Source organism: Euprymna scolopes, chromosome 1 (assembly GCF_053919585.1).
Source record: "Euprymna scolopes isolate OS-2025 chromosome 1, ASM5391958v1, whole genome shotgun sequence".
NCBI classification, from domain to species: domain Eukaryota; kingdom Metazoa; phylum Mollusca; class Cephalopoda; order Sepiida; family Sepiolidae; genus Euprymna; species Euprymna scolopes.
In genome coordinates, this window is record NC_136482.1 from 176596988 (window position 1) to 176623068 (window position 26081).

At 33.9% G+C, this 26081-nt stretch overlaps 1 protein-coding gene across 1 annotated transcript in view; it reads right to left on the bottom strand.

The window, feature by feature from the left end:
* The window catches only part of LOC145277736 (putative E3 ubiquitin-protein ligase HECTD4), a 286999-nt gene extending 264810 nt beyond the window's left edge, over positions 1-22189 (bottom strand). Inside the window, exon 1 of the mRNA XM_080129447.1 lies at positions 20636-22189. Coding sequence (XP_079985573.1) covers positions 20636-21522 — 887 coding nt within the window. The 5' untranslated portion in view covers positions 21523-22189. The remainder of the gene's footprint in view (positions 1-20635) is intronic.
* Between the last annotated feature and the right edge of the window lie 3892 nt (positions 22190-26081).

Sequence of the window (26081 nt, forward strand, 5' to 3'; positions counted from 1 at the left end):
CTACTCGGATTATAGAAAGGGAGTCAGTTGTAATTTAACACATTCGCTGCCAGCTATAGCTCTATTAGATTTGTTGCCAAGCTATTTTTTCTGTGATTTCCAAAAAAATAAATTCAACAAATAATGCATATGAATATAATATGGAATATATATGAAATTTGTATTATTTTTAAAAGGAATTGTCAGTTTTTACCAGTTTGTATATTGTTTGTAATAAAATCTTTTTATAGGAATTAGTCATTTTTGCAAGAATTGCAGAGGCCACTTTTTATCAGTTTGTATATTTTTTTTAATAAAAATAACTCAAATTTGCTATTATTTATAGTGAATCATTCAACTTATACACGTATTCGCTAAAAAAATAAGCATAATACATGGCAGGGGCCAAATACGAGATAACTCATAAACATACTACTCAATACGTGTTATTTTGAGATGCCAGTTCAAGTTAAAGACAGTTATCGTACATGCCGAGCACGCATTGATTAAGAGAAAAAGAATTTTGTTATGAGTTTACTCGTAGTGGGCAAGGCCAAGCAAATGCTAGGATATGAGAATACTCGTAGTTGGCAGCATTCGATACACAAAACATGCAGTGGAATTATTGCTAAGTTGAGAGAGGTTAACCAGTTAATGTGCACAAAAAGTTTAAGACAATGGGGATGGATGAGAACTTTGATACAAACAAAGTATATTTGGATGGCAACGGTATCAAGGTCAATAAGTTTTGTTATCTTAGTGATACTATGATACTACAGGCGCCCTGACCCCCAGATGTTGGGAAGTAAAAAAAAAAAAAAAAAAAAAAAAAGGAAGTAGGTTTAGCGAGTAATAAAAAGGATTTATCAACAGACAATAGATAGGAAGCTGTTCACAAGGGTAGACAAATGAACAACAGAATCCTATTATGAATTTGAGATCTATTTAGATTTGGTTCGTGGGTACTTTAGGATTGACAATAGGTTTTATCACTCTGGAGAGTGGCTATGGGTTTGTAACAGACAATGAGATTCTAACAACAATAGGAACTATTTAAGGACGAAAGTCTAGTTCACGACAGTACAGCTGACAGTTGGGAGTTCAGTTGGACTTTAATGTCAGCTGGAGTTAGGACACAGTTGAAAACAGATTGTAGCTCGGAGCAGATGGAGAGATGAATTGATCAACCGACAGACAGCTTCGACAGAACATACATGTGAACCTTAGCATTTAAAAGGTTGGGGATGTCACGTATGACAAGAGTCCAAGGAACATGCAAGGAAGCATCGAAATCTGTTTGTTTTGCTTCCCTGTTTTATTTTATTTTTTTTATTTTTATAATTGTGGACTCGTGTGCTCATCTCAACAACGAGCAGTGTGAGAAATGATGACGATATGGCTATAAGAAGATAACATGGAGAAGAAATCCATGGCAGATAACGTTGGGGATGGCGGAGCTGTTGGGTGGGGTAGCACGTGGTGTCACAATATCATTGAAAAACATGGTGAAGCAGGTACTAGTGTGGTTTCAAGAGTTTTTTTTTTTTTACATGGGGGTCCACCACTTATCAAGGCCCGAAGGTCACTCAGGGATAAGGGTTATCGCGTGTACAGTAGTCAATGAGATAGTATTGTAGTAATCATTAGTATTGGGGGTTTTGATAGAGTGTCTTACTTAAGGGTCAGTTTGTCAGGAGTTTGTTTATGTTGGACTTGAAGACGTCCAAGTTGTAGTCAGGTGGGAAACAGGCCAGCGGCAGAGAGTTCCACTGGCGTGCAGTTCTAAGAAAGAAGCTTTGCTCATGGAATCTACGTTTAGTTGAATGGATGGAGTAAGTTATGTCATTACTAACCAGCAGAGCATTATTAGCACTGTCAACCAAGGAAAGAGTCTATCTGGCATGTGTACTGTACACAATGTTAACTTTGTAGGTAGCTAGATAACAGTCTTCAGTAGTAATTTAAAACACAACTGGATGTATCAGATTTCTGGTTGAAAGTAAATATATTTGTGGGACAACAGCTGTTGAGGCAGATCAACAACGAAGCTTGACTGTGAAAAATTTTGAGGGGGCAGATCAGCAACAGAGCTCTGTTGAGACAGGTCGGAAGGTGAAAAGAGTTGAATGATAAAGTTGGCCTTAGTTGACATTCTGAATTTGATAAATGGAAGCCTTGACACACTCGTGTAAAACAAGTTTTGTATACAATGTGATGTCTGTATTGCTTCTTATTATGTACTAGCAGGGTTACTCGGCATTGCCCCGGGGCAAAAGTGTAACATATTTCTATTAAAACTATCTCTTTCCCCTAGTTCCTCCCCGCCTCTTTATTTTCCACCCAGCCCAGTTCTCTCTCTGGATATACATATTTACAGATTAATTAAGCAATATTTTGGCACAAGGAAAATAACCACTTAAAAAAAAAAAAAAAAAAAAAAAAAAAAAAAAAAAAGAAAGACAGTGTTTTTTTCTAACTACTTCACTTACTGTAAGTAAAAAAAAAAAATACTTGAGCTGAGATCAAAACCAAAACCTAAAGACAGTGAGTCAAGAATGATAACCATTACACCAACTTGACATGACTGTCAAAGAGTGTTTTCAAACAAACTTATGCTAAACATAAGGAAGCTGTTATATTTCACAACCACAAAACAGTTGAAAACAGATAAAAAGATAAAAATCCGGTGGCCTTCCACGTACCAATTTTTCAATTTTGACTCCTTAGCAGCCCTTTTTTCCCCCCCAGATAGAAATGGATTAAAAAGTTTTCCACACATCTGAATACCGTATATAGCAAATTCCAAGTCTGTAGATCAAAAATTTGTTGAATATATAGGTTGAAAAGTCTCCTCACACAAAATTCTCATTTTTTATATATATATATATATATATATAAATAGTAAATGTATGTGTCGTGTGTCTGTGTGTGTAAATATTTAACTGATAAACTCTTTAAACACTCCTAACATAACACTGAAATTGATAGGAAATAGTAATCATGCACCAAGGATGGTTTATAGCAAGTAAAATCTTTGTTTGGATGGATAAATAACGCGTACAGACATATGTCAGCCAGTTGAAATACAAAATGTTCATTTCAACTTGCCGACAAATTTCTATTTCTTTCTGCGCAAATTCAATTCATTTCTTCAAGTCGTTCAATATTAAATCTGTTTTACTTATCTCTCAATAGCTATATCAGTAGGGAACGCGGCTGGAGTGCTAAATGTTTTGGTTTCGATTCACATTGATGGCACCAAAGTCATTTTTTTGTTTTAACTTTTGAAATCAATACTATATATTAGATCCAATATAATATTCATTAGAGAATTGGTTCTGTAATAACAAATATCAAATCTGCATGAATTAAAATATATTTTATCGTATTTTACGACTTGGCAAGACTGGGTGCCCCACCTCCTGTTAATAGTACAATCTTTACATCTATAAAAGTGAAAGTGTGTGTGTGTCTATCTGTGTACATTTCCCTACACAATATCTATGTCAATTTTCAGTCTACAGACTTGAGATATGATATACAAGGTACTGAGATTTGGGAAAATCTTTGTAATCGGTTTTTGGACAGAAATTTGGCTGTTAAGAGGTCAAAATTCAACGATTTGACTTTTGAGAACTCTACCAAACTCCTCCGACAATTTTGGGTTTAAACACTTGAAATTTTAGATATAGGTTCCTTGGACATGGATCTAACTTAGTAACTTGATTTGAGCCCAAAACAATAAATGTTAAGGGGTCATAATAGGGGTCAAAGTTAAAAAAAAAAAAATTGACCGCTGCAGTCTACCAAATTACTCAGACAATTTCTGGTCTAAACATTTGAAATTTTACATAATTGGTATTCAGAGATAGGGCAAGCTTTTTAATTGGTTGTGGTCGAAAATTTGAGCTACCAATATATAAATGTATGTTTGCATGTCTACCTACAACTTTCAACAGAGGCGACAGATTTTCACAAGATTAGTATCGTTTTGAAGCTCGACCTTTCAGACTACAAATATCGAAAAATTGGCTAAAAACATTAATTTCTTCACCTTCAACTGGGCACTTTCTTTTTTCGGCGATATTATTGAAAGTCATCCCCTCTTTTCGATTGTCTAGACTTAATTTAAACCTACGTCACTTCCTACTATCACTTTATTTTTTTGCTCAACATACACCTCCAAACACCCGGGCAACAGTGGGCTGAAATGCTAATATAGTATAAAGACTAGTTTTGTAAATAAATTGATAAATTCTTTTCAACTCACAAATAAGATCATGGTGTGTACTAGCACTTTGGTCAGAAAGAATGATTATAGTCAGCTAACGTACTTCCTTACTTCCGGTGTGTCTGCTACCGGAAGCAGTGACAAGGCAAATAAGTGCCTTCACTTTTATTGTTCTTCAGTATTTATATTGTGAAACAATTTATTGAAATAAAATATAAGAAAAAGACTTTATTGAAAAAAATAAATAAATAAAGAGCACAAAAATGTTTTCAATAATTATTTAGAAAAAAATAAATAAAAATAAAATTAATTCTTAATAAAAATAAGACCTAAAAATTTTTTCAATGATTATTAAATAAAAAAAAAAAGAATGGTTGGAAAAACATAATAATAAACAAAAAAAAAGTACATGCACAAGAGAGATATAGGAATGGAAGAAAAAAAAAGTGAAGGAACTTATTTGCCTTGTCACCGCTTCTGGTAGCAGACACACCAGAAGTAAGGAAGCATAACCACATTGACACACCTGTTCCTGTCAGATCACCAAAGTTAGGTAACGTTTAATCTGGTCAGTACTAAAATGGGCGACCATTTGATAATTCCAGGTGCTGTATGTGCTCTCCACTTATCTTGGCATTGTTTCCAGTCTTGGGCCTCTCCTTGCCACTGGACCCAATCAGTGCAGATTCAGGAGAGGTGTGGTCAAGGATTGCGCAACACTTGCCTCAGTTAGTTATACATGCAGTTACCTTACATGGGTGTCCATTTTCTCTTGAAACTGAACAGAGACGTAGTATACATAAACCAAATAATGTGGTGACTCCCATACTCAGAATTTAAAATTGGCTTGAAGCGAAGCCACATCCCTTCTCACAATATTAATGTTTTGTGAAAGACATTGATTCAATGAGTCATACCAAAGTCCATTCTGCTCATCTATATATCTAGAAAAGTGAAAATGTGTGTGCGTGTACATTTCCCTAACAAATAATTGTAAATTTTAGGTCTACAGACTAGAGATTTGACATAAGAAGTATTGAGATTTGGGAAAATCTTTTTAATCGGTTCTCGGACAGAAATTTGGCTGTCAAGGGGTCAAAGTTCAACGATTTGACCTTTGAGAACTCTACCAAACTCCTCCGCCAATTTTGGGTCTAAACACTTGAAATTTTAAATGTAGGTTACTTGAACATGGATCAAACTTTATAATTTGATTTGAGCCCAAAAAAATAAATGTTAAGGGGCTCAAAGTTAAAAAAAAAAATTGACCTCTGCGGTCTCAATCCAATTAGCCAGCCAATTTCTGGTCTAAACATTTGAAATTTTACATAAAAGATATTCAGAGATAGGGCAAGCTTTTTAATCGGTTTGGGTCGAAAATTTGAGCTGACAAGGGGTCAAACTTCAAAAGATTTGATTTTTGTGGTGTCTAGTAAATTACTCAGCCAATTTTTGGTCTAAACATTTGAAATTTATATATAACGAGTATTCAGACAAGCGGCAAGCATTTTTAATCAGTTTTGGGGTGAAAATTTGGATGCCAAAAGGTCAAAGTTTAAAGAATTGACCTTTCCAGATTCTACCAAATTCCTCTGCCAATTTTGGGTCCAAAGACTTGAAATTTTAGATGTAGTTAACTTGAACATGAGTAAAACTTTGTATTTTGATTGGAGACCAAAATAATAAATGTTAAGGGGTCAAAATTGGGGTCAAAGTTTTCAAAAATGACCTTTTTCATCTCTACAAAATTCTCAAACAAATTTTGGTTCAAACATTTGAAATCTTACATAAAGTGTATTCACATGTAGGGCAAGTTATGAACAGTACACAAGGCCCGAACAAAGCTGGGCTGAACTGCTAGTACAAGTAATATTTTTAATAAATTTAATAATTAATTTTTTTTAAGGGAGTTCTAGAGAGATGATGCTTATTTGTCAGAAGATTTAAAACGTGTCAAAATAATTTTCTAGTTGTTTTCAAAATTTAATGTGCATAGATAATAATAATAATAGCCCAAAGAAATAAAATTGTCAGACCCCCCCCCCCCAAAAAAAAAGAAAACACATACGTATAGTGGCATCAGTCTGGGATGGTGTTACACAAAATGATTGTGAAACGTCAAGAAGGATGAAAAGACTGGAGGTGTACAGTACTAACCACACCTCAACTTAAAAGGATACAAAGAATACTGGAACAGACAGCCGGAAGATAACTAACACTTGACAAAGATAAAAATACAGGCAGACTTTTTCCAAGGAGACTATCATTGCTATTTTTTTTTTTAGTGATGTGACAATTCCAATATTTTTTCCGATTCTGATACAATTACCGATTCCTTACTAAGTTCCCAATTCCAATGTAATTACTAGTGTTGGGACGATTCCTAAATTTTTTCCGATTCCAGGAAAATGTTGATTACTGATTCCGATTCCAATTCCCGTGGAATTGTTGTTTTGAAATATACCATTATATAATCGAAAGTTTTGTGTAGCGAAAAAATTTGGTACAGCAAAAAAAGTGAAAATACAATTAAGGGAATTTCGAAAACGATTTGATTTTTTTTTCGTAAAATTTCTTTCATTGAAGATAAAAGTCAAAACAAATATTTTAACCATGAATTAAACATGCACCATGAAATTAATAACAATCAATTTCAGGAGTTATTTTATATATTAAAAACTATAAATAAAAAGTCATGATTAATTCAACAAAAATGCAATAACATCAAATTTCAAGAGGAATAATATATTTTGTTTATCTTTTGATATTCATTTTTTGTTTTATTTTCTCTTTATCTTCGATAACTCTTTAAAATTAAACTTTTTTTTTGCAGTTTCAATCGCTAACTGATTTTTATTCCACTTTCTAGAATATTCCTATTTTTAAATTTCATTTAAAAATAACTAAATCTTTGATTAAATTTTTTATCCTTTTATTCTCAAATTATTATATAGTCTGTTTTTTTTTTTTTAACAAATAATTTTAATGAAACATTTGTTTTAATAAAAGCAACTTTGAAGGGTCAACAACGAATTAATTTAAATGAAACCGAAAAATCATTATCTAGTTTAATTTTGTTATTTATTTCATGCTTCGGTAATAGTTTAAAATACTGATTTCTCCCTTGGATTTCAATGACAGGTGCATGAAATAAAATGGCGTCTCCAGTTTCGGTGATAAAGTGTAGAAGTACCAACGTTTTTCTCATAAATTTTTGGCAACATTAATCTCACCTCAAACAAACAGTTCAACTTAAAAATATATGAGAATTGTATTGAAAGAATTGTAAATCTAAGGTATTTTTTTAAACGATACGATTCCGATTCCCCCAAAATACACAATTCTAACAATTAACGATTCCGATTAATCGTCCTACTACTAGCAATTACCGATTCTGATTCTTCATAGATCTCTAAATATTTAACTATAGAGTTGTTATTTTTCCGAAAAACAAAACAAACAAAAAAACTCATTAAATGTGCAGATATTTTCTTAAATGTAAAAATACACTTGTGGGGGATGAGCTATCGATTTTAGTTTTACTGGTAGTTTAAAATCAATAGATATTTATTATTTTATCATTAATACCAGCAACTGGAGATTTTGCTTTGAGCCAAAACAAATAAAATGACAATTAAAATAATCGTTTTTGGCATCGGAAAATAGGCACAAATTTTTCCAATTCTGATACCCCTAAAAGCTTCAATTTTTCGGATTCCCGATTCCAATTAATTTTCATAATAGCCATACTGCTATTCAACATCATACTAATGAAATGCAATGCTGGATACAAATTTACAGAGGAAAAACTACCTCATGTATATGGATAACCTTGAACTAAAAGGGAATAGAAACATGAACAAGAACCATTACAATAAAAAAAAAAAAAAAAAAAAAACATGAAAATAAATATAAAATAACAGCAATGAAACAGAAAACAAAAAAGCAAAAACAAGCAAAATGAGTAGAGAGGTAGCTACATGGACAATTCATAAGACTGACCAAAGAAATAATGCATAAAAATTCATGGACAATGGACATGGTTATGAAAAGGACACCTAAATAGAGAAATGGAATCGCTATTGACAGCGGCACCATACAATACGATCAGAATATACTTCATAAATGCCAAAATAGGCAAGATCCAGGAAAACAGTAAATGCATGCTCTGTGGACCAAGAAACGAAATGGTAAACTACATCATAACTGAATTAGCTAAAAAGTGAAATAAAAACAGACATGACTGCCAACAACTGCATTTTGAACATGCAGACAAATGATACAGGCACAAACTGGACCTACTATTAGGACATGGAAATATGAACGGACAAACTCATCCAAGCAAGATTGTTAAGCAACATGAAAAAAACCTGCCAAACAGTAGATGTTGATGTCTCAACAAATCAGAGAATTAATTCCATGAACAAAGCTTCTTTCCTAAAACTGCCCACCTGTGGGACTGTTCCATTGGCCTGCTTCCCAGCTGACTACAACATGGTTATCTTTAAGTCCAATGTAAACAAGTTCTTGATGTCTCACTCCCTTAAATAATTATTCTACCCAATTTCCATCAAAAACGGTCATTAAGCTGTTGTCTCAGTGACCACCATACACTCATTGACCCTTATCCTCAAGTGGCCTCCAGGCCTTGATAAGTGGTGACTCTTGTAAAAGAAAAAAAAGTATATTGTTAACATGAACTAAAAACTAGTATTTTTTCAAAAAGTGCTCAATACATGCATAAAATTATATCAATATTATAAGATCTCTCTCTCTCTCTCATATATATATTAAAATTATGTAAATATTGTAAGGAGTCTATGTGGATCAATCAACGTTTCGACATTTCAATATCATCATCAGGACTAAATGAATCTCACAGTCAGAAAATACAATTTTCGACTGCATTCTGAGAAGATTTTATTCTATTTTCTAACTGCAACATTCATTTGGAGTTCTGACGACATGGAAATGCCAAAATGTTAAACAATCTGCATAGACACCTTACAATATTTATATAATTTTAATATATATATATGAGAGAGAGAGAGAGAGGGATCTAAGCTTTACTTTATACCCCTACCTATATTCGTGTTTTCCTAGGTTATCTAGGTCCGGAAGCAGGTGATCATTCTACATTAAACTTCTAGAAGAAAGTGATCCTTGACTCTAAAATATAAATTATTTCTTGTTTGGTTAATTAATTTTTTTGCAAATATTTTTCAGGCTGTTTACATGTGATTACAAAAAAAAAAAAAAATCCATACACTTGTTTGTATTTTTCCAGCATAAAAATTCTTGAATTTGGAGAAATTTTTTCATTATTATTATATCATATCATACAAAATATATTTAAAAAAAAAACGTCTGCAAAATAAATAAACTTTTGTATAAGGATTAATTTATCGCTACACTAACAGTGAGACACCACGTTGCCTAGAATTGAATGATGATCAACAAAGGTTTTACATTCCCATATTTTTACTGTCATTAGAATTAGTAAATTTTTATTGTCATTAAAATCAGTAAAATCGCCCATATTTTCATCAACTTGAGTGATTGCTTGCTCTAGTTGAGGGCACACATTGCAATGCACTGGAAGGAAGCTTCACATGGCTCCCCACAGTAACTTAGTTCAAAATACATTGTAGTCTACATCACACTGTAGAGAACCTACTGTTGATTTTATAAAATTATCTTTTTACTAGCAGGACCTGTTAACTGGCATTGCCCAGTGGAAGCATGTCCCCCACCCACCCACACGGGCATAAAAAATTAAAGTACAGCTGTTGTTGTCGCCCAACATCTAACCTCCTCATGTTCAGAACGGCTTTCAGAATGAACACCACCAACCTCCTTATGTTAAGAACGGCTTTCAGAATAGACACCCCATTTTCTGAGTGGGGGGTGAGGGTTTCAAAAAATTTGCCTGAAATGTAACCTTGATAATCGCTATTAAGATTCCCACGTGCAAATACTCTGAACCAAGAAAAAAAATTTGGTAGTTGCAGTAAAAATTTATATTAAAAAAAAAAAAAGAAAAAAAGAAGAACTGGTGTAAATGCAAACATAACAAATAAATGTTTTCATAGTAAATAAGTTTATAATCTCCATGCATAAAATATTGGGTTCAGGGAATGTTTAGTTTTTGGTGGGGGATATATATATAAATTTAATGTAAAATAAGCATCCACTTTCTGGCCACTTAGGAATTTCTTTATAACATGAAAACAAATTAAACTGTGATATTTGGTTTCAGCACCCTCGAAAACTAGCACTGTTTTACAATTTGTCATTGTTCTGAGGGAGACAACTGTCTTTTACTAAAAAATTCGTTCAGTAGAAGGGAAATATCGCCGCTCGGAAAGCATAAAAGGTAAATACACAAGTAAGAAGTCGCGTTTGTAGAATAAGTAAGTATATAGCGTAGAAATAGATATATAATGGTTTGAATTAAAATTTAAAATGCATAAGTCAAGTATTAAGCTTCTCTCTTTACATCATCAACGTTCTGATCCCCATCTGGCATCAGTTGAAATGAATGGCTCTCGTCTTGAGAAAGCCTCAAGTTTTGACAAGCTTCTGAGCTTGACCTTTACTCCTGATCTTAAATGTTGCGAGTTTGTCCCTACTGTATCGTTATTTTCATGGGAAGTGTTCGACTGAGCTTCAGTCTATAGTCCCCACCCCTCACCAAACTTTCACAAGAAACACTCGTCTAGCTGAAAACACTATCAATAATTATCCCCACTCATTATCTGTGCCTAAACCTAAACGTAGATTTCATGAACAAAGCTTCTTTCTTAGAACTGCACGCCTGTGGAATTGTCTTCCGTTTTCCTGCTTTCTAGCTGACTACAATATGGTTGTCTTCAAGTCTAACGTAAACAAGTTCTTGATGAGCTGTCCCACTTAACAAATTTACCGAATTTCCATTACTAACGATTACTATATTGTCTAATTTCTACTGTACACTCTTTAACCCTTATCCTCGAGTAGCCTCTTGACCTTGATAAGTGGTGATGCCTATGTAAAAAAAAAACCAAAAAAGCATGCTTCAATTGTGCTCTAAACAGAAACATTCATTTTGAATGTGCCTGTCATATCAAAGAAGCTACTGTTGATTTTATATGTCCGGCCTTATTTTTTGGGCGGTTATAATGGCTTGAATTTAAGACGAAAAAGTCAAGTTTGGGCTTTAAACAGAAACATTCATTTCGAATGCGCCCCTGTCATATCAAAGAACCTACTGTTAATTTTATTGCTTGTGTGGTAATAAAACTTCTCAAATGCACTCTTGTTGTTAGGCTGTGTAAGGTGTTAACTTTGATCAAAATCGCCTGTTCCTTCTTTCCTTGGATTATTTCAATTATCAATACTTTTCAAAGACATTCTGATAAAAAACCAACGTAAGAACACTCCCAGACACATCAAGTACCTTCACAAGAAACTTCATAAATATTGGTCCATGTGAACTCACATACACAAAGTTCCTTTTACGAAGTGCTTTCAATAAGTTTTCAGGCATTTTTTGTACAGGCATTTAAAATTGTCATAGACTCTCGAAAATTCAGTATGCTATTGCTATACATTTTATGAGATGACATATCAACTTTTATGATTTCAGTTTCAAATAAACAGCTACAGTAGGAATTGGAATACATCCTACTTAAGCGTGATTGTCACAGCTGCTGAATTTCAAAAATAATGTGGAAGTGAGGACACTTTAGAAAAAAGATATGCAATAAAATTCTGTTTTAAACTTGAAAAAATACCACAGAAACGTATGAAATGCTTCAGACTACTTTTGGACCACTGTGCATGAATCAAGCATCAGTTTTTGAGTGGCATAAGAGATTCAAGGAAGGCAGGGAGGGATGATGAGAGGTATAGAAGGAGTAAGGAAGTCAAAACATCAGAGTTGATTGGCCAAATAAAGAATTTCCTGGATAAGGAATGTCGTTTGGCTATAGAGGCAATAAGTGCGCTGTTTGATGTCAGTGTGGGAACTGTATACACAATTATTCGCAGGAACTGAAGATGCAAAAGATTTGCGTGAAGTTTGCCTCAAGGATGCTCAGAGAAGATCAGAAAGATGTTTGCATGACAGCAGGGAGATGGTTGAGTTGATCAATTCAGATACTGCAGTTCTTAATGTTCTGGTGACTTGCAATGAAAGCTGCATCTACTGCTAGGGCTTAGAGAGCAAGAGAGAGTTCCCAATGGAATCATGCTAGCTCTCCCAGACCCAAGAAGACAAGACAGAACAAATCCACACAGAAACTTATGATGATCCCCCTTTTTTTTTCTTTTTTGACAGCACGGGCATGATCTACATGCATTAGGTTCCCACTGGACAGACAGTCAACAAGGAATACTATTTTGAGGTTTTAAGGGAGTTCAGGAAGAGATCTTGTTGGAAGAGGCCAGCACTCTTCAAATCGGATCAGTGGTATTTCCACCAGGACAATGCACCAGTCCACAACTCCATCCTTGTCACAGACAATTTGACCAAGATGGGCATCAAGACAGTTTCTCACACTCCCTATAGTCCAGACCTTGCTCCCTGTGACTTTTGGTTATTCCTTAAGCTCAAGGAAAACCTTAGAGGTTGTCATTATGAGACAATTGAGATGAAAGAGGCTGTAACAAAGGTCATTGATACACTCACACAAGAAGACTTCCAAAAGGCCTTCCAGAAGTTGGAAGGATACAAGTGCATTGCAGCCAGAGGAAATTACTTCAAAGGGGGCTAGAGTTTCATGTGCCAATAAAAGTGCCCATACGAAAAAAAAAAATCTGGAAACTTATTGAATGCACCTCATATATAATAGTAGAGATTGCGATTAATAAAATTGTGACAACTCGCTTGTTTCTTTATCGCATCTATATGACTTAAATTTTTGATTTACTATATTAATCAACTATTTATATTTAAAAAAAATATAGAATAGTGTAAAGTACTAAAATATTATTTTTTTAATCATATATAAAAATAATATAATTAAATTCATCAGAAAGCAATTCGGATTTCTTCATTAACAAGACAGCCAATTTAATAGCTAAAAATAAATTACTTTATAATGATTGGAAATTTGAAAAGAATTTGGAAGCATTTAAATTGTCTAGTAGAAAGTCATTTAAATTGGCAGTGCTTGTTAAGACAGAGTCGATAGATTAAGTTTTTAAATATGTCCTTGTAATCAAAAATATTATTACTTACTAAATTGACGTGTCACAAATAGTAATATAGTCAAATATTACGAAATTTTATTGAGTAGAAAAACTTCTATTGAGTTTTTAGTAAAAAAAAGTGTATCGCTATAGATAATTGATCACCATTCAAAGGTGGCCAACATTTTAGCCTCTGGGTTATGTCCCTTATGTTTGAAATCTTACCGTCTATGTTAAAACATCTATGAAAAATGCAATTTTCCCCCCATTTTTCATAAAAATTACTTTCAACTATAAATAACTGTATACTCAATGAATTTTCGTCATATTTGGATATATTATTATTTTCGACATGACAATTAAGTAAGTGATATTATTTTTGCTTATAAGGACATAATTAAATCAAATTGTCAATTATCTTAACAAGCATTGGTTGCAAAATTTTTAGCAAATCCTTTTTCCATTTTGTTTTTTTTTTTTAAATTGATCCCACAAATTAATCTGGGACAGAAATAAAAATTGCCGCCATCTAGGAGTTCTCTTTCATTGACTGAGGACAAAAGATAAAATACTTTAATGTTGATCTTTTTTTTTTTAAGTAAAAATAAAAAATAAAATAAACTGCAAAATCAGCAAATTTCAAGGCAAATGTAAAAATAAACACCTTTATTTATTTTTTAAATATTCAAAGCAGACGATTTTTTTTTAATTTCAAATGTTGAGTCACGTGAGACAAATCCTTAATTGTGATTAGTGGTGGGCATAAAAATGCCGCAGAGATATAACTAATTTATTTTTTAATAAATTTATTAAAATTAATTAAAATGATAAAATCGCTTTAATTTGCACGAGGATTATCAATGTATGGGGACTTTAAACTTTAAACAGTAAATAAACTTAATTTACTTAATAATGAAACAATAGTTTTAAAAAATATTTTAGATAATTATAAAAGGTAGATTACAATTTGAAAAAATGGTATAGTTTTCATTTTATTTACCCTGAGAATACGTGTATATAATTTTAGTTGGTACTTGAGGTACCTCCAACGCGCGCCACAGTTTTAACTCCCCCCCATATATGTAACACGCTATAGTTGTAATTTAATATCATCCTAATTTTTTTACCATTTAATAGAAAAAGCTTCAAATAAACTTTTTTTAAAAATTTTACAGCATACAAAAATGAAAATGCGAGACAAAAATCGTGTTTACATTATCGACGCTTTAAAACAACGTTCCTATGTAGTGACGTTTTTTAAGGTTGAATTCTAAATAAGTACCAGGTACTTATTTAGAATTCAACCTTATTTAAAAAAAAAAAAAAAATTAATACAGAAACCTTCGTAATGTACGTACCCGTCACGGAACGAAGATATATTCTAAAAACAATGTAAATTAATCCAGAAGTTTTATTTTAAACTAAGAAAATAAAATTTTGAGTAAGCAAAAAGTGGCTGTCTCACATCGCCCTCTTGAAAACAAAAAAAAACAAGGGCAGATAAATCCACGAATGATTCAAACTTGCGAGATCAGCCGTGTCGTGTAATGCTACCGATTTCATATTAAATCATTTTAAATCGTTTAACAATGATTTTCTTTACAAAAATAAAACTACTTGATCAATCGACGTCTTTGTTTTGTTTTGGTTTGTTTATTTTATTTTTTTTAATATAAACATTTCCGTTCAGTGACGGGTACGTACATCGTAAAAAATCTTTTTTGTATTTTTGTTCTTATTAAAGTTGAATTCTAAACAAGAGCCTTGTAATTTTCTATCAATGATTGTTTTGACACTAAGGAAATGTATCAATTTACTTAGCCATCGCACAACAAATGTCAAACAATGTCAACTACATTTTACTAAATACTCCCACCTTCCACGAAAAAAAAAAAAGAAAGAAAAAAAAAGGCATTTCAACAGGAAAACCCGTGACATTTAACGAGAAAATATAATTATTTTAAACATTAACAACGAATTAATTGCCGTGCAGTAGTAAATCCGACAGTTAATGTTTTAACTCCATCAGAAAATGAATTAATGTTCTGTTTGTTGTTCTAGGAATCGTGACCCCCCCCCCACTTTTTTGTAATGACTAAATAGCTTATCAAGGCTGAAAGGCTACTTGGGGATAAGTTTGTCAGGTGGCGTGAGATAACACCTTGAAGATTTGAGACGATAGTTGAAACTGGGTGGAATTTGATTATTTAAGAGGGTGGCTTGACAAGAATTTATTTAAAAAAAAACAAAAAACGATTTTTAATGATCTTACTGGACTATATTCAGTATAAGGTTGATTTTAGTCTAGATACTTCGAATTTAGTTGTTTACCCCTTATATTTTATGTCATAATGTCCGATGAAACACTACGACTCGCTTAAGCGTAAAATTTGATTTTTTTGGTTAAGAATGATATGATCGGTGACTTACTTTTCACTGAAAAATATTGGTGTACACCAAAAAATTGCGAAAAACAATAGAATTTTGATAAAAATAAAATCAATTTACTATTTGGAGTCAACTGACTCCGTTCAGCGTGGTGGCTTCATATTAGAATTATGCACTTATGTTACCATGCTAAAATAAAAACGTAATTTAGAAAGCCATTCTTAACATGGGGGGATAGTTTTGTAACTATTTTGTACTTTCACCTAACAATTTAATAATTAAAAAAAAAAAAAAGAAGAGATACCGTAAAACCCGAACGTAACTTGAAAATACGGTTTTTAAAAATAGCACGGTAACATAAGTGCATAAGTATCGAAGGGGGATAATCTACGACGACGCACTAGCTGACGGTCTTGTCTTGTGGTTCAGAGTTCGTCGACTCTGAATAATAAATCGATTTTATTTCTAATTAAAATTTTACTCGTTTATTTCCCATAACTTTTGGTGTTAGATTACTTTTTTATTATTATTTTAAAAAATGGAACTTATGCACTTATGTTACCGTGCTGAACGTTATTATTTTGAAAGCCGTACTAAACATGACGAAGGGAGGGTGTTTTGTAACTACATATTTTGCATTTCAGCCTAACAATGTAATAAAAAAAGATAGTGAAACTTGAAAATACTATTTTTTTTTTTAAAATAGCACGGTAACATAAGTACATGAGCAACAAAAAAATATTTTTCATATAGGTTTACGAAAACAGAACTGAAAATTATTCAAAATTTAATTAATTAAAGTACTGTTTTTGCTGTTTGTTGTTTAACTAATTCGGTACTTTATGCACTTATTATACCCCGCGGGTACTTGTACAGTTTAGTCAAGACATTAAAAAATGAAAATATGGAACAAAGGTTATATTGCCCGTATCCGTTATGGAACGAAGTCCGAAAAAAAAAAAAAAAAAATTTCACTTAATTTCATCAAGTAGTTTTTTTTTTTTTACAGCGAAAAAACAATTTGTTATGATACCGAGCAAAAGGTTCGATTTTTAGGAAGAAAAGCTAGAATTAAAGGTGGGGAGGGAGTATCGGCGCTTTAAATAAAGTTATCTCCCCTTCGCGTATTCAGCAAATTTCATAATTGCTGACTTCAACGCGCTCTGATAAGAACGTGTTTTTCCGCTGTAAAAAAAAAAAAAAAAAAAAGATTCGATCAAATTAAATGAAATTTTTTTCGGCGATCTTCAGTCCAAAACGGATACGTACATTATAACCTTTTTTCGATAGTTTCAGTTTTGAATGTCTTGACTAAACTGTACAAGTACCTACCGCGCTGAATTAACGTTATTATTTAGTAAGCCATTATTAACATGGGAGGGTGTTTTGTAACTATTCTGTACTTTCACCTAACAATTTAATAAATAAAAAATTGGTTCATGATTTATCTTCCTTGTTTGATCGGTCGCCTTTCTTAGTGTAAGCACCTAAAAATCATATTATATATATAGTTTTTACTTTTTAAGTTGATCCATTAATGGAAAGACAATACTGTATTGTATTTCCAAACGAAACTAAACAGTGGACCTTTTTTTTAACCTTATACCCTCACTTCACCCTGGAAAATCTCATCAGTATGCCCTGTATTTAAGAATTCAGGTGATTGCTCATCCCCCTCTCAGTACAGGCCAATAAGTCTCCTGTGTGTCATGAGTAAGGTTTACTTCACAAGATCTCTAGCTATGGTATAGCTGGAAATGTCTTCTCAATTATTAAATCATTTTTCTGATAGGTTCATAAGAGTAGAAGTTGAGGGGCGAAAATCAAAAGCTCACAGTATTAATGCTGGTGTCCCTCAGGGGTCCATCCTGGGCCCAACTCTTTTCCTCATCTACATTAATGATCTTCCAAATCACATCCTTTCATCATTTGTAGACATTTATGCTGATGACACTACCATTTATGGTAGCACATCTAAGACAGTAAACGACCAAGTTCTCTCCGATTCTCTCTCCTCTGATCTTGAGCACGTGGTACAATGGGGAAAGGAGTGGCTGGTTACTTTTAATGCATCTAAAATCAAACTTCTCTCTTTACATCATCAACATTCTGATCCACATCTGGCATCAATTGAAATGGATGGCTCTCGTCTTCAAGAGGCCTCAAGTTTTGACAAGCTTCTGGGCTTGACCATTACTCCTGATCTTAAATGGAACACGTACATCAAATCTGTTGCCAGGGCCGCTGGAAAAATGGTGGGATCTTTCTATCGATCCAGTAGATATCTCACTGCTGATGACATTCTCTATCTATATAAGAGCCAGGTACATCCAAGGATGGAATACTGTTGCCACATCTGGGCAGGAGCTGCTAGAAAGGACTTGTCCTGCCTTGATAGAGTTCAAAATAGACTTTGTAGCCTCGTAGGAGATGTCCTTTTCTCTTCCCTGCAACCTCTATCTCACAGAAGAGATGTTGCGAGTTTGTCTCTGCTGTATCGTTATTTTCATGGGAAGTGTTCGACTGAGCTTCAGTCTATGGTCCCCCCCCCCTCGCCAAACTTTCATAAGAAACACTCGTCTAGCTGAAAACACTATCTATAATTACCCCCACTCTTTATCTATGCCTAAACCTAAACGTAGATTCCATGAACAAAGCTTCTTTCTTAGAACTGCACGCCTGTGGAATTGTCTTCCGTTTTCCTACTTTCCGGCTGACTACAATATGGTTGTCTTCAAGTCTAACGTAAATAAGTTCTTGATGAGCCGTTCCATATAAGTTAACAAATTTACCGAATTTTCATTACTAATGATTACTATATTTTCCAATTTCTACTGTACACTCTTTAACCCTTATCATCGAGTGGCGTCTTGGCCTTGATAATGTGGTGATGCCAGCTGTGTAAAAAAAACAAAAAAAACTTCCCTTATTTTATCCTTTAATTCCCCTGACAACGAAAAAGAAATTGCTGTTTTCTGGGTAGGTATCTATCCATGTAATACCTATCGTTGGCTTTTTTTTTGTTTACCTCGAAGTAGTGGTAGTATTTATTTATTTATTGCTCCTTACAATACATCGAGTGGCTCCATGCCTTGCCTGAAGCGATTTCCATAAGAAATATTTCCGGAGAATACCGAGTAGTAGTAGTAGTAATTGTAGTAGTAGCATTAGTAGTAAATAATTTATTTTGAATTTGATATTTTTGTTTCGTCACGGGTACGTACAACATCACACAAATCTTTCTTTATTTGGTGAACTTTTACAATGCACCTGTACCTTTCCCTGTGTATATTTTTTCTTTTTGTTATTTTTCAAGTTTTTCAGCAGATTATCGATTGGACACTAATCTACCAGATTAAAAAAAAAAAAAAAAAAAAATCAATATTTAGATATTTATAAGGGTTGCTCAGTTTCTAATACATCACGCATTGAATTTTTGCGCACGCGCGCGAAAACAAACATGGCGACAAGTGAAAACAATATGGAATACACTGGATAAGAAAAGTCTTATTATCATTGAACTTAAATTGATAAATGAAAAATTCTAAAAGGGTCGTGCCCGTCGTGCGCCGTGCGTGTTCTCGTCGAGTGGTTCCAGCATGGGCGATCGAATCGATTTACCAGAACGTTGTAGAAGAGTACACTGAGTAATCTTACAAATATTTAAAAATAATTTTCTTCTTTTATTGATGATAGTTTAGTGTCCAATCGATAACAATTTGCCGAAAAAAAAAAAAAATGAAAAGACGAAATGAAAAACAAATAGGTACTAGTGCATGCAGCTGCAGCAGAGAGTGATCCGGACGTATATAATAACGTTATTATTTAAAAAGCCATTCTTAACATGGGGAGGGAAGGGTGTTTTGTACCTATTCTATACCTTAATCTTACAATTGAATAAAAAAATATATCATAAAACTTTAATTAAACTTGGAAATACGATTTAAAAAATAGCGCGGATCACTCTCTCTGCGCTAGCACCAACAAATATAAGGATTGATTGAGATTGTCGGACTGACTTCCTCATCTTGGTTGTTATTGTCACAACGTTTCGGCCGTTTTGCCCTCCGGCCTTCGTCAGGTGAACGAACGGTTTGTTAGGAGTCTTGAACCCAACCCTTTATTATTATTACGGGGGTATCGTGTTCGGACTCCAGCTAGGCTTTGGGAGTCCCAAAGCCTAGCTGGAGTCCGAACACGATACCCCCGTAATAATAATAAAGGGTTGGGTTCAAGACTCCTAACAAACCGTTCGTTCACCTGACGAAGGCCGGAGGGCAAAACGGCCGAAACGTTGTGACAATAACAACCAAGATGAGGAAGTCAGTCCGACAATCTCAATCAATGAAAACAACTCATCTCAAAAATACAGACAATTACTAAATATAAGGATGTGCGTGTTTTCGTCGAGTGGTTCCAATTGAGAATCGGTTTACCAAAATGCTGTATTAGAAACTGAGCAGTGGAGCACCCCCCTACAAATATTTAACTATTGATTTTTCATTTTTTTTTAATTTTTTTCTTTTTTAATAATTTGGTACATCACTACATCATCAGTGTTCAATCGATAACAATCCGGTGAAAAAAAAAAGTTGCTTATGCAGTGAATAGTATTTTCAAGTTTAAATCAAAGTTTTACGATATATTTTTTTATGAAATTGTCAGGTGAAAGTACTGAATAGTTACAAAACAACCGCCTCTCCCCATGTTAAGAATGGCTTTCTAAATAACATTATTTCAGCACTGTTCAATAAATGCATAAGTACATTAGGTTCATCCTTTATTTTGTTTATTTTTTTTTAATATAGGGTGAATTCTGTACAAGAACCGTGGTAAATTAACAACAATTGCAACAAGACTTACCGTGCACAAGCTAAAGCCACAAGTGCAGATGCAGCATTTACACGTTCATACTGCTTACTGCTACTAATTGCATTGCAGTTTCCTGGATTTTCAGTTCGTTTCTGTTGTTGTTGTTGGGGATATAAACAAGATCTTTCTTCATGTCCTTGGCCAGATTTACCTTCCAGCCAATTACACAAGAGCTGTTCGAGCCCTTTCATGCAATCCGCGGGTTCCTTAGAAAGGCTAAAAGGGGGGCAATCTTTAAGACACTCGAGCAGCACACTCGCAGAGACACTGCACAATTCCGGATCGGTCCGACTCATCGACTCCAGAAGTGGCAGAACGAGTAACAAGCTGATTCGAGTTGAAAACGAAGCCTGTTCGGTGGTTTCTTTGTTGTTATTATTATTGTTAGGAAGACCTGGTCCGGTAGGTTTTTTCCAGATGGCGGAATCGTCGGAAGAATGGTCCCTTTCGGTATGCTGGTCGTGGATGGAGGCTGCAACTTGGCGTTGGGCATTCCAAAAACCGCAAAGTGCATTCAGACGGTATTCAAGAAGTCGCGAATATGCATTATTCTGAGTGCCGCACACCGACATAATATGTTCACTCAGTTCGGCTGGGGTCTTTGTGTCCAGGGTAACCACTTCGTGTTCGCCGTTATCCCGAACGTTGTTGACGTCCTGGGGAAGCTCCACGATGTCGGAAAGGCGAAGGAGACCATCGTGTAGGAAAAGTGTTTCTTCCGTGATGGACAACCACTGGGAGAGATCTTGTTGTTCTTGACCGTTGTTGCTACAGCAAGCATTGCTACTGCTAGCGCTGATGCCGATGCTACCATTGCTAGCGCTATTGTTGGGTGCAACAACACCAGCGTTATTATGTTGTACACTAGTGTTATTCATGGTCAACAGTAAAAATAATGAAATAAAAACACTTTTCACAGGGATAATACACGCAACTTAAATAAAGACGCGACTTCAAAGACGCCTATTCTAATATACACAGGAGAGAGAGAGCTCCAAAATATAGACAAAAAAAAAATAAATAAATAAAACTATTAGTAATAATAAATGCTAGATGTGCATTACATTATGTGTTGGTTTAATTTTTTTTTCGCAAATTTTAAATAATCTAGACTAACACAGCCGACTTGTTAATAAGCAACTTGCTTGTGTTTTGCGCTGGTTTAATGTTAAGACTAATAGTAACCTTAACATTATGAAAACTGGAAAAATGCTGGCGATCTAGAAATATTTGTCTAAAATTTACCAACATGTATTCTTTTTTTTTTTTTTTTTTTTTGCAGACCATATAACTTTAAATAAAAAAAAGGGAAAAAAAAAAAAAAAAAAAAAAAGCTTTCCGAATCCTCCCTAACTGGAAAGATCGAGTTGAAAGCTGGAAAGCTTCAACTGTCTTCCATATTAATGACGTCACAAACACAGTAACAACAATAATGTTTAAAAAAATAGCATAATAATCAAAACTTTTGTTTTCAATATATACAAAAGTTAAACTCCTAACATCAAAATGATTAATTAACTGAACTTATCAAAACAAAAATATTCCGAATATAACGATTGAGCTCTTTTCATTCCATAATACTTGTTTTGACGGACGTTAGTAATATGGAGTCTTCCTGAAACTGATAGTCGTAAATAAAAAATAAGCTAAGAATAAACGGTGTCGCATTAAATATTTCCCTTTTAAAAATCGTTCCTACTTTTATATCGGCGTTAAAGGATAAACATTTTTAGTCGCTTATTTTAAAAGTTTGTTTTTCAGTTTCACTTAGTGTGTATTGATTCTGTAAGCAACATCAACGTACCATAATATCTATCTATCTATCTGTCTGCCTGTCTGTCTATGTATCTATCAGGTTGGCATGAAAGTTCTTGCGGTTTTTAACTTTTAAATGCAGATGAACGCATCTCGGCTCAAACAAACAATTTAATGATCGAAATAAGCAGAATCAAAACACTTTGGCCAACGTAAAACAAGTGTATTTATACCACTAACGTAAAAATCTTGCATTCTGGTGGTGATGAAGTCGCTGAAAGCGTTTTTTTTTATATATATATATATATATCATTTAGGTTTTTGAAGCATTTCTCACGCAGAAAGTTATTGAAATGCTTGAAAAAGTGATAGTTGGTAGGTGAGAGATCTGGAGAGTATGGCGAATGGGGCAGAGTTTTTTGTAGCCAAATTCATTCAACTTCTATAGGGTCGCTTAGCAATGTGCAGTACTGCAGTCGGGCATTATCGTCAAGGAGAATTAGGATTTTTCTGTCGACTAATGCTGGGTGAAACGTATTTTGTAGTTGTCATTACCAAACCATGCTTTTTGGTGTAACAAATATTTTTTAAAAATGGGTAAAAAAATAAAGCAAAGTCACGTGAATAAAAGCAAAATAACAATAAACAAAAAAGCGACAAAATATAAAAAAAGAAGCAAATGAAAACCAGACCTAAAAAATGTATCAATTTAGTCAAGTTTTATTGAAAGAAATAAAATGCTGAATTGCTTTTATTTCCCAAAGCAAGAGTTAACAATAAACCTTAAGTACCAATTGCAAAAAGATTATAAAAATAGAACATACAAAAAAGGGGTCTTTAATTGAGAGACTAATTCTAGCACAAATTCTATCGAACAAACTTAAATTTATAGCCTAAACAATAATAGCAAATAAAATGGGAAAATATATGTTGTCCCTTTTAAAATAATCATGCAAAAATAATCTTACTGGATATGTAAAAGCTGAAAGGAAAGAAACATGCAAAAAAGGGTCTTTAAAAATGCTGTTTTTCTTTCAGTCTTTCTTTGAAACGCAGAAGGTTCTAGAAGATTGAGAGAGTCTCAATCTTCTAGAACCTTTTGGTTTTAATGTTTTTTTTTGGGGGGGGGGGGGTAAACAAAAAGGTCCTTAGAAGAAGAGAATTTTGGTTGAATTTTCTCCCAAGACAGTTTCTTTCCTGAAGAACATGTGTGCCGATAATTTGTCTGTCTTTTTGTCTGACGGGCCGGCAAATTTAATTTCTGTCTCTTACTGTAAAATATCCCAGTTTCTTCATTGGTCCTTTTTGAAACTAATAGTTTCCCAGGGTTTGTTTTACTGTACACATAGATTCGAAAAAGTTGTCAAAAAACAAATATATAACAAATAAATGTTATCAAAGGCAAGATAAGTTACTTTTCTAACAAACTGGATATATTTTTTGTGTTTTTATTCAATGTAACATATTTATTCAGCTCGAAAAACATGCAGTGTTTACCGATGTATTGGGCAATTCAAAATGGCGGCCGACTCTCTCTTAAACACGGTAAGTTCGAGAAAAGGTGTTATAAATAATAAACTAGACAAAATACTATTAAAAAAACACCGAATATATGTCAACCTATGTCACGGTAATATATATTGAGCGAATTTCTAACAATATTTTGTCTAGTTTATTATTTATAACACCTTTTCCCGAACTTACCGTGTTTAAGAGAGAGTTGGCCGCCATTTTGAATTTTCCAATACATCGGTAAACACTGCATGTTTTTCGAGCTGAATAAACATGTTAAATTGAATAAAAACACAAAAAATATATTCAGTTTGGTAGAAAAGTAACTTATTTTGCCTTTGATAACATTTATTTGTTATATATTTGTTTTGTGACAACTTTTTCGAATCTATGTGTACAGTAATACAAACCCGTTTCCCAGTTGGTAAGGTTTTTGTTGCCTTATCATTCACTGAGAATGAAATTTTAACATCAACACTATGTTTAATGCCAATTAAAAATTTTTTTGATGGAGTTCAAAGCCCAGCATCTTATGCTGATGCTGGCTCACTCTAAACTGAAGAAATGGGAAAAGAAACCTTTCTCCCTCATCCCCTCACTCCTGGCAGAGCAATCAAAATGATTGCTGGGAAGTAATAATAATAATAATATCTATATATCTTTAAAAGTGAAAGTGTCTGTCTTTTCTGTGTGTGTGTGTGTCTGTCTGTGTACATTTCCCGACACAATAACTCTGTCAATTTAGTCTACAGACTCAAAATTTGATATACAGGGTACTGAGATTTGGAAAAATCTTTGTATTTCGTTTTCGGACAGAAATTTGCATATAAAGGGGTCAAAATTCAATGATTTGACCTTTGAGAACTCTACCAAACTCCTCCGCCAATTTTCGGTCTAAACACTTGAAATTTTCGATATAGGTTCCTTGGACATGGATCTACCTTAATAACTTGATTTGAGCCCAAAACAATAAATATTAAGGGGTCATAATAGGGGTCAAAGTTAAAAAAAAAAAATTGTCCACTGCAGTTTCTACCAAATTACTCAGACAATTTCTGGTCTAAACTTACGTCACTTCCGGTTTGGTGGTGGTCGTAACAGCAAAGATGTCACGTTTTTTATCCCATTCTTTTCCTTCTTCGTGGTACTGGTTCGAGCCTGCCTTCCTACTACCACTTTTTTTCTTTTTTTTTTTTTGCTCAACACACACCTCCAAACACCCGGGCAATGCCAAGCTGAAATGCTAATATATCTATAAAAGTGAACGTATCTGTCTGTGTGTGTATGTCTGTGTACATTTCCCTACACAATATCTCTGTCAATTTTCAGTCTACAGACTCGAAATTTGATATACAGGGTACTGAGATTTGGGAAAATCTTTGTATTCCATTTTCAGAAATTTATTTGGCTGTTAAGTGGTCAAAATTCAACGATTTGACCTTTGAGAACTCTACCAAACTCCTGTGGTGGTGGTGCAAAATAGGGAAAATGAATTGAATTGAGAAAGAGATGAATTACGTGTTAAATTGAATTAAACGAACTAGTATTTATTTCGTGAAGAAATACATGAAAGAAAAGGGTACCGCACGCGTCTAGTTTGGCGTGCGTCTCTCGCTGTTTACTGGTGAGAAGGAAAGTCTATTGTCGCAGAAAGAGAAAGAGAGAAAGTCAATCCAGTTTTGTGTGCATCTCTCGCTATTAGCTGGTGAGAGAGAAAGTCTATTTTAGTATAGAGAGAGAGAGAAAATGAGAAAAAGTCAATCCAGGCCATGGAGATAGAAAACGTATAAAGTGTACGTACTGACTGTTAGCTCATGCCCCATACATAGTAGCAGGGGATGTGACGTGAGCGGGACCCCGAAAGGGGGGGGGCAAATGGTCCGACGACTGCTCAGCTTAAGAGCTAAGTCGAAAAAGGAGGAAGCATCTTATTGCTCTTGCTTTTATATTTGTTTCCGGTGGTCTTTTGCGCATGTGTGGATTTCCTTTGAAAGGGAAGTGACGTTGTCCATGTGTGCGTACATGGGTGCGTATGTGTGCGTACATGTGTGTACGTTAGTGTGTGTGTATATACACGTGAATGTGAGTGTATATACGCGAACGTGAATATATGTATGTGTGTGGACGTGCGCGCGTATGTTTGCGTGTGCATATGTATATGACAAGTAAT